Source organism: Orycteropus afer, unplaced genomic scaffold (assembly GCF_000298275.1).
Source record: "Orycteropus afer afer isolate SDZICR_OR568_19922 unplaced genomic scaffold, OryAfe1.0 scaffold00023, whole genome shotgun sequence".
Classification (NCBI taxonomy): Eukaryota; Metazoa; Chordata; class Mammalia; order Tubulidentata; family Orycteropodidae; genus Orycteropus; species Orycteropus afer.
In genome coordinates, this window is record NW_006921610.1 from 10,124,620 (window position 1) to 10,139,739 (window position 15,120).

The window sequence follows — 15,120 nt, forward strand, 5'->3', positions numbered from 1 at the left end:
AAATGAGGTAGTTGTTCATGAGGCAATTAGTCACACATTGCCTATCTTCCTCCTTTTTCTGACCCTCCTTCTTCCTCTGTTGTTCCAGATGAATAGAGACCAATTGTGCCTTGGATGGCCACCTGCAAGCTTTTAAGACTTCAGGCACTATGCAACAAAGTAGGAGGTAGAATAGAAGCACTAAACATGTTATTAAGTTAATTGATTGGGATGCCCACGAAACCATGACTCTAAACCTCCAAACCGAAGAACCAAATCCCATAAGGTGATTGGTTGTGCAAAGCAGCCTAAATAGCTACTTTTTTTTTTCTTGGTAAATATATCTATCACACAATTTTTGCCAATTCAACTTTTTATAGGTGTACAACTTATTGACAGCAATTACAATAATTGTCTGTGCAACCCTACCCTTAATCAATGTGATTTTTCCATCAATGTTAACCTTCCCTTTCCCCCTTCCTCCCACATGTGGGAAACACTAATAAACTTTGGTCTCTACACATTTGGCCTTTCTTGTCTTTCTATATAAGTGAGGTCATACCATATTTGTCCTTTTGTGATTGGCCTGTTTTACTCAGTATAATGTCTTCAAGCTCCATCCATATTGTAGCAAGGCTTCATTTCTCCTACTAGCTGAGTAGTATTACATTGCATGTATGTACCACATTTTGTTTATCCATTAATCTGGTGATGGGCTCTTGAGTTGTTTCCCCTTTTGGCTATTGTGAATAGTGCTGCAAATGAACACTGATGTACAAGTCTCTTTTTGAATATTTGCTTTCAAGTCTTTTGGGTATATACCTAGGAGTGGAATTGCTGGTTCATATGGTAGCTCTGTTTTTAGTTTATTGAGAAATCACCATACTGTTTTCAATAGCAGCTGTACCATTTTGCATTCTCATCAGCAATGGATAAGGATTGCAATCCTTGTCAACATTTGTATTTTAATTTTTTTCCATTTAACTCATCTTAGTAAGAGTGTAATAGCATCTCATTGTAGTTTTGATTTACATCTTTCAGATGGCTAATGATGAACAGTGTTTTGCATCTTTGGTGGCCATTTAAATATCCTCTTTGGTGAAATGTCTATTCAAGTCCTTTGCCCATTTTATGACTAAGTTCTCAAAGTTTTATATATGTTTTGGTTATTAGATTCTTGTAGGACAGATGGTTTCCAAAGACATTCTCCCAGTTGGTAGTGTCTCTTTTCACTTTTTTGGTAAAGTCTTTGATGAACAAAAGTTTTTCATTTTTATGAGGTACCATTTATTTATTCTGTCTCTTGCTGTTTGTGCTTTTGTTCCTATATTAGATGATCCATTGTTGAAAGCTAGGCTCACAGTACTCCCCCTGCATGTTCTTCTAAGAACTTTATGGTTTCAGTCTGCACATTTAGGATCTTAATTAATTTTGAATTTGTTTTTGTGTACAGTGTGAGGCAAGGATCCTGTTTCATTTGTCTGCATGTGGAATCCAATTTCCCAGTACCATTTATTGAAGAGCCTCTTCTTTCTCCATTGAATGGACTTAGCACCCTTGTCAAAAAATCAGCTGAACCACAGATGTGTGGGTTTATTTCTGGACTCTCAATTCTATTTCATTGATTTATGTGTCCATAGTTATACAAGTACCAAGCTGTACTTGTTGTTGTTAGGTGCCATCGAAGTGGTTCAAACTCATAGCAACTCTATGTATAACAGAGTGAAAACAATGTCTGGTCCTGTGCCATTCTCACAATCATTGCTATGTTTGAACCCATCATCACAGCCACTGTGTCAATCCATTTCATTGAGGGGCTTCCTCTTTTTTGCTGACCTTCACTTTACTAAACATGATATCCTTCTCCAAGAATTGGTCCCTTTTGCAATATGACTAAAGCATGAGAGACAAAACCTGGCCATTTTTGCTTCTAAGGAGCATTCTGGGTGTATTTCCTCCAAGACAGACTTGTTCATTTTTCTAGCATTCCATTGGACATTCAATATTCTTTGCCAACACCAAAATTCAAAGGCATCAGTTCTTCTATAGTCTTCCTTATTTATTGTCCAGCTTTCATATGAGGCTATTGAAAACACCATGGCTTGGGTTAGGCATGCCTTAGTCTTCAAAGTGACATCTTTGTTCTTAAACTCTTTAGGGAGGTCTTTTGCAGCAGATTTGCCCAAGGCAATACATCATTTGATATCCTGACTGTTGCTTCCAAGGAGCTCTGGTGGTGCAATGGTTAAGGCATTTGGCTGCTAATCAAAAGGTCAATGGTTCAAATCCACCAGCCACTCTGTGGGAGAAAGATGAGGCAGTCTGCTTCTGTAAAGATTACAGCCTTGGAAACCCTATGGGGCAGTAATGTTCTGTCCTTTAGGATTGCCTTTAGGATTTTGGTTCTCTAGTTCTGGTATAATAGAAATATCACAAGTTGATGACTGCAACAAACTGTTCTCTTACAGTTTAGGAAGCTAGAAGTCTGAGTTCAAATTGCTAGTTCTAGGGGGTGGGTGAAGGCCCCTTGACCTTGGGCTTCAGCTCTGCTGCTTGCTCCTGGCCCACTGAAGCTGGAGGTATTTCTTAACTCAGGTAGCTGCTGAGGCTGACAAACCCAAAATCAACAATTAAAATGGTGTAGTCCTAAGACTATTAAGCAACACAGCAGGCCACTAGTCCAAGTCCAGAAATAGTCTCAAGATCAGCAGACAACATGGAAGGCTGCTGAATGGAGACTCATCTACATGCAGTGTCCAAGAGTGTCAAAAATCTACAGACTTTTCTCAAAGCTTCTTCTTATATACTGGAAGCAGACCACATCCCTAAGGCTACTTAGCTGTTCAATGCAGACTCAACCATGGAGTTGATTACTGTCTCATCATGGGAAATAACTACATCCAGCTGCCCTGCCACTCAAAACCAGGCCCAGCCAAGCTGACACACAACCTTAACTACCACAGTTGCTAGGAGTTAGAATGGAATCAATGGCAGTGGGTTTGGTTTTTGGTTTTGCTTCCATGAGTGTTGATTATGGATCAACCAAGTAAAATGAAATCCTTGACAACTTTTGTGTTTTTAGTGAGTTTACAACTTCAAACTTTTCTCCATTTATCATGATGTTGCATATTGGTCCAGTTGTGAGGATTCTGGTTTTCTTTAGTAGCTGTACAGTATGTTTTAAAATCAGGAAGTAGGAGTCCTACTTTGTTCTACGTTGCTTTAGCTATTCAGGGTCTATTGCCTTTCCATATAAAACTGAAGACTTGTTTTTGTATTTCGGTAAAGAAGGCTGTTAGAATAAGGATCAGGATTGCACTGAATCGATAAATTGTTTTGGGTAGTAGTGACATCTTAACAAGATTAAGTCTTCCAATTCATGAACATGGAATATCTTTGCATATATTTAACTTTTTAGTCTCTTTCAGCAGTGTTTTATAGATCTCATTGTTTAAGTTGTTAATGTTCTTGGCTAATTTTATTCCCATGTATTTTATTCTCTTAGATGTTATTCTAAATGGAATTGTTTTCCTAATTTCCCTTTCAGATTTCTCATAAGAGACCTATCTTATTTTTACTTGTTGACCTTGTAACCTGCAACTTTGAAAAATTCTTCTATTAGCTCTGGAAGTTTTCTGTGGACTTTTTGGGACTTTTTATATACAGGATCATATCATCCATGAATTGAGATAATTTTATTTCTTCCTTTCCACTCTGGATACTTTTTATTTCTTTTTCTTGTCTTATTGCTCTGGCTAGGACTTCTAAAACAATATTGAACAGAAGTGGTGAGAGCAGGCATCCTTGTCTTGCTCATGATTTCAAGGAGAAACTTCTGTCTTTCTCCATGGAGTGTAACGTTGGCTTTTGGTTTTTCATGTGTGCCCTGAATCATAATGAAAAACTTCCCTTCTATTCCAATCTTCTTGTAGGTTTTCATCAAGAAAGGGTGCTGGATTTTTAACAATTGCTCTTTCTTCATCCACAAAGATAATCATGTGGTTATTTTCCTTTGTTCAATTGATGTGGTGTATTATATTGATTGATTTTCTGATGTTAAACCATTCCTGCATTCCTGGAATGAATCTCACTTCGTCATGGTGTATGACTTTTTTAATATGTTGATGGATTCTGTACAAGAGTATTTTGTTGAGCATTTTTGCATCTACATTCATAAGAGATACTGGCTTGTAGTTTTCTTTTTCTGAGATTTCTTTGCCTGGTTTGGGTATCAGGGTTATAGTTGCTTCAGAGAATGAATTAGGGAGAATTCCTTCCTTCTCAAATTTTTAAGAATTGTCAGTTCTTTTCTACATGCTTGGTAGAATTCCCCAGTGAAGCCATCTGGTCCAGAACTTTGTTTTTTGGGAGGTGTTTGATCACTGATTCAATCTTTTCACTTGTTGTGGGTCTGCTGAGACTTTCTATTTCCTCTTGAGTTAGTTTTAGTAGGTTGTGTGCTTCTAAAAATGCATCCAAGTGATTAAGGTTATCCAGTTTGGTGCCATATAGTTGTTCATAATATTCTATCATAATTCTCTTTCTATTGGGTCAATTGTAATGTTGCCTCTTTCTTTTTTTTTTTTTTTACTCTGATTATCTGCATCTTTTCTTTTCTGTTTTTTTTTTTTTTTTTTTGCCAGACTAGCTACAGGTTTATTAATTTTATTGATCTTTTCAGAGAACCAACTTCTGGTTTTATTGGTTCTATTATTTTTATGTCTTCTATTTTATTGATTTATTCTCTGATCTTTGTTGTTTCCTTTCTTCTGGTAGTTACAGGCATAGTTTGCTCTTCCCTTTCTTGTTCCTGTGTTGTTGAGGTAGGCTGTTAATTTGTGATCTTTCTTCTTTTTTCATGTAGATATTTGTTGCTATGTTTCCCTCTGAGTACTGCCTTTGTTGCATCTCATAAGTTTTGGTAAGCTGTGCTTTCATTTTCATTTGGCTCTAAGAAATTTGTGATTTCTTCCTTGACCCACTGGTAGTTTAACAGTGTGTTGTTTCATTTCCATTTGCTTGTGTATTTTATAGTTTTTTTTTTGGTTATCGATGTCTAGCTTCACTCTGCTGTGGTCAGAGAAAATACTTTGTATGATTTCAGTCTTTTTAAATTTATCAAGACTTCTTTTGTGACTTCATATGTAGTTCATCCTGGAGAATGATTCATGTGTACTGAAGTAGAATGTATATTGTGTTGTTTTGGGGTGCAGTGTTTTCTATATATGTCTGTTAACTCTAGTTGGTTTATAGTGTTGTTCAGGTCCTGTGTTTGCTGGCTGATCTACTTTCTGGATATTCTATCCAATACTGAAAATGGTGTATTGAAGGCTTTAACTATTATTGTAGTACTATCAATTTTTCCCTTCAATTCTATCAGTGTTTGCTTTATATTTATATGTTTAGGTGCTCTGATGTTGGATATACATATCCAACTGGATATATCCAGGCTGGAAGGTACAGGATGAAAGTCCAAGCTTATAATATTTTTAAAAACTATTTTAAAAAATAAACTATTAAAAAAACTATTTAAAAGAAAAACTGGATAAACACACACACATATATATTATATATATATATAATATATATATATATGACTGTTAAATCTTCTTGATTAATTGGAGAATTTCATTTTGTGATTATTACTTGAGAGGCAACACTTTTAGGCTAGTTAATATAATATCAAAGATGGCATATGACAATTATAAAATATATTTTAGAAAACAAAAGCATTTTTCCAATTTTTAAATAATTATTGAAGTAAGTACATAAATATATCCCTTTCCCCTCAAGATGAAGTTTGAAATGTTTTGTTTGTACATTATAGTTTGTAGGTTTAATGGCAAGGTAGCCACTTTCCTTTCTAAAAATTTTCTAATACTGCACCAAGATCTGTAAGTACATATTAACTGGCCATGAGTATGTGCTGGAGCACAGTACAGGTCTTATTCTTGGCCACTAAACTATAAAGCATTCATGGTTCAGAGAGAAAGTTGCACCAAATATTAGAACAAGTAGAAATATCTCCTGGAACATACTTCATTGCAAACTGGAAACCAAAAGAAAAGCTAAGTAAGGAGACACCACTGCCTAAAGGGTATAATACAGGGCATACACTACCATCCTCTTGTGTTGTGGCTTTGACAGTGAAATAATAATATATAGTCTACTTCAGCAAAATATTCCATATAACTCCCAGAGAAGTCCTTGGATGGCACAAATGGTTAAGTGTTGGGCTATTAACTATAAGGGTGGCAGTTCAAACCCATGTAGAGGCAACTCAGAAGAAAGAGCTCAGAAAAAAACCCTATGGAGCACAGTTCTATTCTGACACATATTAATATCATTCAGAGGGGAGGCTGGAAGGTAGAGGATAAAAGTCTGAGCTTGTAACAGTTTTAAAAACACTGGGAAGGTGTGCTTTCAAGTTCACTTAGCAAATTGAGTGCTTCAAAAATGTTTCAGAGCAGTGCTCCTATTTGAAATTAACAGCTAATATTAACTCATAATCATATATGCCAATTTGTATGTGCCAGTTATGAACTAATTCATACATTAAATACATTCCTCATAATCCTTTTAGCTTCAATCTCATTAGTAAACTCTTTTTTTCATGGATAATAGGATCCACAGATAAATAATAATTAAGGTTAAATTACCACAATACCCTAAGTGGTGAAATCCAAGTAAATAAGGTTGTTCAACATAGAAGACAAGGTGAGAAGATTCATTTTTACTGACCCTCTATCATATGCTGGATAAGCTATGATATTTTATTTTTAAAACATTGTTCTGAGTAGGATTATCTGAGATTAGTGAGATAATCCTACCCAGAGCATTCAGCTCAAGTCAGAATGCTCAAAGCCTATGTATGTCACTTTTGGCTACATTTTGCTTTCCTTCTAGTTTTCTGTAGACTGTGTTCATAGAGTATTTGATGTTTAGAAATCATACCAAAAACCAAACCCAACCCACTGCCATCGAGTAGATTCTGACTCATAGCAATTTCCAATTGGGTTTCCAAGGTGGAAAATCTGTATGGAAGTAGATTGCTCCATCTTCCTTCTGTGGAGTGGGTGGTGGGTTTGAACTGCCAACCTTCTGGCTAGCAGTCAAAATGACACTGTGCCACCAGAGCTCCTTTTAGAAATCATACCTCATAGGAAATCATCTCAGAAACTGTAGAACATTATGAACACATTTATCACTAATTTGGCTACATTGAATATTCAACCAAAGATTAAAAATGCCTTTCTAAGATCAAGACTGGGAGGAGCTCTGGTGGTCTTAGTGCCTAAGGCATTTGACTGCTAACCAGAAGGCTGGTAGTTCAAACCCACCAGCCACTCCTTGGAGGAAAGGTTGGGCAATTTATTTCCGTAGTGATACTGCCTTGGAAACTAAAGGAGGGGTCTCTATGTGTTGGATCCAACTCGACGGCAGTGCACAACAACAAGATCAAGGCTGGTGGTTCAAACCCACCAGCCACTTCTCAGAAGGAAGATTGGGCAATCTACTTCCGTAGTGATACCGCCTCAGAAACTCAAGGAGGGGTTGCTATGAGTCGGATCTGACTCGACAGCAGTGAGTTTTTTGAGTTTTCTAAGATCAATAACCAACCAAGTCATTTACTACCATGGTAAACATAATTAGCTAAAATACCAATTTATGGACAATGTGAAGATATCTGCCTTTGGCAAGTACTTCGATCCCAGAATTGGCCTCTCTTAGATTGGAGACAACTCATGCAACCAGAAAACATGGAGAGGTATATGGCTTGCTTTGAATTAGTAACTTACAATCCTGTTATTTATTCTACGTTCCCTGTTTCCAAAAAGAATTTGAAGTGGCTTGCTGAGAACAAAGAATGTAACTGAACATAATAAATGATAGGTTCAGGGGATGGAGGGATAATAAATTTATTCTAAAACTTGAGTTAATATAGATTTTACCTAGTGGGATCTGCCAGAATCTTGGATTAATTTACTTTGGTGGGCATAGAAATAGATTATGAAGAGCTCAAAGGTTAAAAAGGTTTAACATGATAATGTGTAAGACAACTGTTTAGCAAATTCTTTTCTTCTGAGACACTACAAAGATAAACACTAGGAGAAATCGGTCCCATGTTAGCAAGGTGGAGTTAATTAAGATTTTATTTTAATAAACATATTGTTTATGGAGTCAAGTCCCTCTCTCTGTCTCTTGACTTTACTATATTGTCAGGTGTTGCCACAGTATATAAAAGGGAAACTTATGCATTGCTTACCTTTTTAAAAGCAGAAGTCTGGTTATTAATCCACAAGACTTCATTTATCCAACATTGCTGGGGATAAAGGGGTTTTATGTAAATAAAATTTACATTGTAATTGGTTCACTTGTTTAAGAGTACAAATAAAAAAATATTTTACTGGAAATCTTTCTAAAATATATCATACTTTGTTTTATACTATACTAATATTGAACATAGTATAATTTTCTCTTGATGAATGAGGGTCATCAAAAAAACATACAAAAGTCATATGGCTTGGAGTCAGACAGACCTGTGTTTGAAATTTCGCTTTTTCTGGTGTTAAAATTGAGAACATTACTTGGCTTGCTGGGCATCATTAACTAAGGTATGAGGAAGCCCTTCCTTTGTTTTGTGAACTACAGGAATAACAAGAGTGCTTGTGAAGTAGTACTTTGGTTTTTTATGTGCAAAAAAGTGAGGTAGGTCCTGAAAAACCTAGGGGTTTTAAAAAACGTTAAGTGTTCTTGAGCTTTTAAGGCTGTCATACATAGTTTTTTAACGATATATATATCCCCAGTCCGTGTTGGATTACTCAATAAGCAGGCTAAACATGAGCTTACTTATGCCTACTTACTAATCTGCAGTGAATAATTTCACATTTTTTTACCACACCCAAGATTCTGCTTCTAGGTATGGCTGCCACCTCTCTCTCAAGCCCACAGCATATTCTGACAGAGCCAAAACCTCCTTTCAAACTTTCAATCCCTGACACAGATGGAGCGAGTACCCAGTAAACAAGGTAAGTATGGTTTACTTGTGCTGACTGTGTTTTACATGCTATCCGGTTTGATTTGGGATGTTGTTTCTTGGGTCTGGGGATGGTCAAAAAATTTTCCCATGTAACTTAGTGATAATTGCTTCTTCATTTTACATTATTATGGCTTAAGAAAGATTTCAAAGGAACTCTTTATTTTCAGATAGCAGGGGGAAACTTGTAAATAATTCATGTATTATCATCAATGTTTTATTATATACTTTTAGTTTTCTTTATCTCTAAATGTATGCTTTAAATTATTTTTTTTCTGAATTACTAAAAACAATTTTATCGTATTAAGGTTTTTATCTGAAAATGCAAAATTACAATGTAAACCAATGGGAATGAGGATATTTGCATTTACAGAAACATTTTTTTACTCCCTAATAGGAATTTTATCTTTAAAGACTAAGGTGCACCTGACCCAAGCCCATGATATTTTCAATAGCTTCATATGCATGTGAGAGCTGGACAATGAACAAGGAAGACTGCAAAAGAACTGATGCCCTTGAATTTTGGTGTTGGCAAAGAATAACGAATGTACCATGGACTGCTAGAAGAATGAATAAATCTATCTGGGAAGAAGTACAGCCAGAATGCTCTTTAGAAGCAAGAATAGCTAGACTTCGTCTCTCATACCGTGGTCATATTGTCAGAATGGACCAGTCCCAAGAAGGATATCATGTTGGGTAGAGAGGGTCAGTGAAAAAGCGGAAGATATTGACACAGTGGTTGGGATGATGGGCTCAGGCATGGCAATGATTGTAAGGATGGACCAGGCAGCGTTCTATTGTACCTACAAACAACAGTAGAAATTAACCCATTACAACTACTAATAAGGAGGGGTCCTGGTGATGTAGTGGTTCAAGTGCTCAGCTGGTAACCAAAAAGTCAGTGTTGGAACCCACTAGCTGCTCTGTGGGAGAAAGATGTGGTAGTTTGCTTCTGTAAAGATTCACAGCCTTGGAAACCCCATAGTGCATTCTACTCTGTCCTGCAGGGTCACTAGGAGTCAGAATCAACTTAATGGCAATGGGCTAATAAAGGAAAAATCTAGATTTTTGAAACAATTACTATTATTTTGTAGTGAGTGAAAAACAGTTGATTATTCAAATGAATAAAAATAAATGCTTCTTGGACTTTTAGATAATGATTTTTTTTTTTTAAAGTGAATCTCTCCTAACTTCAGTGAGTAACTCAGTTTTAGGAGTTTGTCAACACAGATTAATCAGAAGATTAGGGCCATTATATAAAGTGAAATGTGTTAAAAGTATATGCTTTTATTCTCCCGAGAATATAAAAAGATATTTAGCCAGGTATTTAGTGCCAGTAGAATGTGTCCAGGAAGGGAGGCCACAATCTTTTCCTTAGTTGAGCTTTTTGTAAATGGCACATATGAAAGACTTGGTTCATTTGCACAGAGACTATAGAACAGTTCAGCGTCTACATCCTGTATTTGTAGCAGTTTCATTTATGCCATACCAGTCTGTTTTTGCTGTTTCTAATTATTTCTTGAATAAACTGTCAAAAACATTTAGAACGCTTGTCTGGTCTTGAGACTATAGAAAATAAAATGTTTTGTGAATAAGCATATGGAGTTCATTTTCTTATCAAACGTAGAAATGTTATGCCCAGAATGTATCCTGACAAGAACATATTAGGCATTATAAGCAAAGGGTTCAAGGACCTCCTAGTCATTTGGAGAAAGACAATCCTTTTATTGTACTGGCAAAAATGGTTTTGGTTTCCTGCCATTAAACCTAAGTGCAGTGGGATTTTGAGCAGAGTTGAAACAGTTTTATACAATATACCCTTTAAGAGAAATACATATGTCTTGTTTGTCTGTCTGTCTCTCTCTATATATATCTGTGAGAGTAATTTTTAATACCTAAGTAGATGAAAAATTATATGTTTTTTCATCATATGTGGGAATGTACATAATTATCCCATCCTGGTCAAATATAAAATTTTCTATCTACATAAAATATTCTGCATAATTCTTGCCTAGTGAGCCAATTCTACCATTTATGGAGGGGGGGTGCAGAAGATCCCCCTACTAATTTCTTCTAAATTGAAAGGTAGTTTCTTAGAGACATTTTCATTTAATTTATACGATCAGATTGTGTTAAGCAGAACCAGACTACAAGGTTAAACATTTCCATATGTTATGAAGGCCCAGATCTTTCCTGAAAGAATCCACTATTCTGAACTCAGATGTACCTGTTGCTTCAAGTAACAGCTACAACTTCACCCAGGTTTTACCCTTCCCCAGGTCTATGTATAAAATGCAAGCAAATGGAGAATTTGTCCCTTAGCAATTTGGGATAACTTCCTGTTGTTTGGTAGATAACTCTGGCACGCTCCTTCCAATGACTTCCAATGGCTACCAGACCCCCCACCCCCCAGTTATTGCCACTTGCCTTCTTCCTCTGGGTTTGGAAGGAGGGATTAGATAAACGCAGGGAAGGAAGGCAGAATTGACAAAATTCTGAAAATCTGGTTCCTGGCTTTAAGCTAACCTGAACCCTAATGGGATCTACAAATGTTTCGCAATTCACCCTTGTCAATATGAGATTTTGGTGACTACAGCCATTCCCTCTTCATTTTACGTTTCAGAAGTTTGTGAGACCTGAATGAGTCATGAAGAATTCTAATTTCAAATCTAAAGAATCCAAAGTGATGATAACATAAAACAATAATTGATATCTAAACAACAGTTAGTATTTGACAATGGATAAAGATTGGTATACCTTCCCTTCCTCGGGGCTTTGTTGACATGAATTGTGAACGTCTTCTTCTCTTACTAATTTTCCAGGCCAGGAAGTCAGTCCTTTGATTTGGCCCCAAACCAAGTCGCCAACATTGAACGTCCTTGGCCTATAATGTATCAACTCATTTGAAGAGGGGGAGTCTGGATTCCTTAGGTCATCTTCACTACTAATGCTTTTAGCATCTGAAGGGCTAGGCACACATCCATTAATGCTTTTGGAATTAAAGTCTCCATTGTAATGGATATAGTCTTTGACTAGAGAACTTTCCAAACTATTTGAGGAACTCGGAGACTGCTCCTCTAGGACTAGGTCTTGCTTCGCAGTGCTCAGCAGCTCTCCAAAGCCCCGACTCTGTCGAGGTCTGTTCCCATTAATATGTGCACATCTTTCCACAGTGTTCTCTAGTCTCTCCTTAAAACTCATCATAGTTCTTTTGTAGTTATTATACCTGAAATTTTCTTCCAGAATTTTATCCCCTTGACAGTTTCTTGGTGGTAACATTATTGGGTGCTGTTCCCCAGGCAGAAATGGCAGTGTAGAGACATTGTTGGACCTTTCCCGACAAGGACTACTGTGGATATGGCCTGGATGATCTAAAAATTCCTCGCACTTCCACCTGTTTTGATCTCCTCCAGGACTTTGCTCCCCATCCCACTGTTTTTTGGATGTGTGGCAACTTGCTGACTTGAAATACTCAAACCCATCATCTTCATTTGAGTTCTTCCCGTGGTCCAGATTTTTGGGCAGCCGAGCCCCTCTTGCATTCCTCAACCTACCATCATGATTGACACTTCCCATGTTTCGTCCATGAATGACCGCACTGACAGCACTAGAGAGATTTAATGGATCACCAATCGAGGCAGTGAAGGCACTCATGGCACTCAGAGCTGGAATGGGGCTAATCTGAGTTGTACTGTTGACTGCAGTTGTGATGACAACCTGCATTCCTTTGCTGGCTGCCTCGACAACTGCTTTGTAAATGGCATCTACGGAAGCATCACCTTGGCCACCCACAACGAGGCCATCCTTCACCTGCTGACTGAGAGGTGGGTCAATCCTTGGCTGCAACTCACAAGGTGTATCTTGGAAAGGTGGAAGTGTAGTGTTCAGATTCTCAGGAAGTGCTGTGAGCCCAGGCTGATTGCTTATTCTTTTGTTTAGCAGAGCTGCATCTTCCTGCATTCTCACCTTGAAGAAATAGATAGGACGCAGTGAGAGAGAGCAAAAGTTTTAAAGGCCTCAAAGAGAAAGACCATAATTTTAAGATTTACCAAAAGACAAAAAGATATAACAAGTAAGGAAATATAAAGAAAGAACAAGGCTTAAAATTAAAAGTCCCTCTGCCTGGAAAAGGGTATATATAATATTTGGGTGCTGTTTCTTTGTTTGAAATCATTCAAGAACTTTTTGTAATCATTACAAAACATTCTCTAGAAAAATTAAACTTGAGGTGGTTGGGCATAAAATGTTTTCAAGTGATGATGAGTCCACATATTAATATATGAGTCCAGGATCTTTGCAACTTAGGATTCAAAGAAGTAGCCAAGTCACAGATAACTAAACCAGCACTGTTCAAGTTACAAAACCAAAGAAAACCAAACTCACTGCCATTCAGCCAATTCTGACTCACAGAGACCCCCATTAGGTTTCTGAGGCTAAAAGTTTTTACAGAAGTAGATTGCCCCATCTTCCTTCCACAGAGCAGCTGGTGGGTTTTAACCCCCGACCTTCTGGTTAGCAGCCAAATGCCTTGTCCACTACACTACCAGAGCTTCTTGCTCAACTTACAAAGGGAACAAGAATTTGAAAATGATTTCTAACTTACTGATATTTCTACTTAGCCAAATAAAATAAAATATACACACTGTTTTCTTAAATAAAATATTTGATATGATGTTCAATTTTTGAACTCTTCAGATAGGGTAGTAATACCTGCTTTTCAACTCTATCAGGCCACTGGCTGAACAAAATGACATACTCTTAATAGTGACAATAGCTCCTTATGGAAGTGATTCTCAACTGGAAATAGGTGGCAGGAGGGAATGCCCACCAAGGAAGTCTCTAGGGTTATTTTAATTTCACCAACCTCCATCTAAGAATTACTGCTCTAGGCCCTTGATACTTCAGTATTTACCCCCAAAGATCAACCTCTTCCTGTTTTCCCATCATTTCCTACTAAACCAGACCTGGAACCCATCAGCATGTTGACTACCCTCTTTCCTACACGTAACAGATGAAATCCCAATCTTGGATCAATGCAACTACCTACCTTATCAATGTCTACAGTGAGGACGCTAAGTAATACTGTCTACAAGGATGTATGGCCTGCAACCTCAGCTAGGGGCTCAGTGCTGCCCAGCAATCCTGTCATTCTCTCATTGGGTTTCACTTGCATTCTCTGCAACTATTCAAATCTCCATCTACCCACTAAAGCCTGTTATTGTACCACCTCCCACACTATTCTCCTTACTTAACAAAGAAAATAGAGTTCTCATAATTTCTTGTACTCTGCTACTCCCTGCTACTTGGCAACACACTCTTCTCCGCAACTATATATGTCCTCAATCCTGTCCTGCTTCTCAGTGTAAGAGGGCCCTCTTATGCTGTTTGAGAGTAAGCCCTCCATTTATGCTCTGAATCCCAATGTTGTTGTTGTTGTTATGTGCTGTCGAGTTGGCCCCGACTCATAGCAACCCCTCCTTGGGTTTCCGAGGCAGTATCACTACAGAAGTAGGATTGCCTAACCTTCCTTCCGAGGAGTGGCTGGTGGGTTTGGACCACCAGCCTTCTGGTTAGCAGTCAAGTGCCTTAGCCACTATGCTACCAGAGCTCCTCTGAATCCCAATACCCCTTGTCAAAGATCTTGCCTCATCTGTTTTCACTTCTCATCTTTATGTTGAACATCTATCTTTCTGCCTGTGTCCTTTAGCGTATGTGCATGGCTTCCCTATTTTAAACGCTTGCATTCAACCTGATGCCTCTCTTGGAATATTATCCTGTTTCTCTGAATGTTCTTTATAGCTAAATTTCTCAGAGTAATTAACACAACTTAATCCCTAACCTCCAACTTATCCTTCCATCCCATTGCAATTTGGCTTCTGCTCTCACCTCTCCACCAAAACTGCAATTTCACCAAGTCACAGAGACTTCCTAATTGTGAAATGTAATGGATTCTCTTCAGGTTCTATTTGTTTTTTTTCTGTGACATGACTGACCATTTCTACTTCCTTTCCAAATTATTTTATTATGCAATATATTAATATTTTCTTATTGTCAATAAAGGGAAAGATTTTCTTCATCACTACTCCTCATCCAGGAGCTCTGGT

General features: G+C 37.4%; 1 protein-coding gene across 1 annotated transcript in view; it reads right to left on the reverse strand.

Annotated features, from left to right (window-relative positions):
* The window catches only part of MBD5 (methyl-CpG binding domain protein 5), a 92,945-nt gene that overhangs the window by 47,111 nt on the left and 30,714 nt on the right, over positions 1-15,120 (reverse strand). Inside the window, exons 7-8 of the mRNA XM_042783656.1 lie at positions 11,774-12,982; positions 8,246-8,302 (exon numbers count right to left, since the gene is read on the reverse strand). Of these exons, the coding sequence (XP_042639590.1) occupies positions 8,246-8,302; positions 11,774-12,982 (1,266 nt within the window). The remainder of the gene's footprint in view (positions 1-8,245; positions 8,303-11,773; positions 12,983-15,120) is intronic.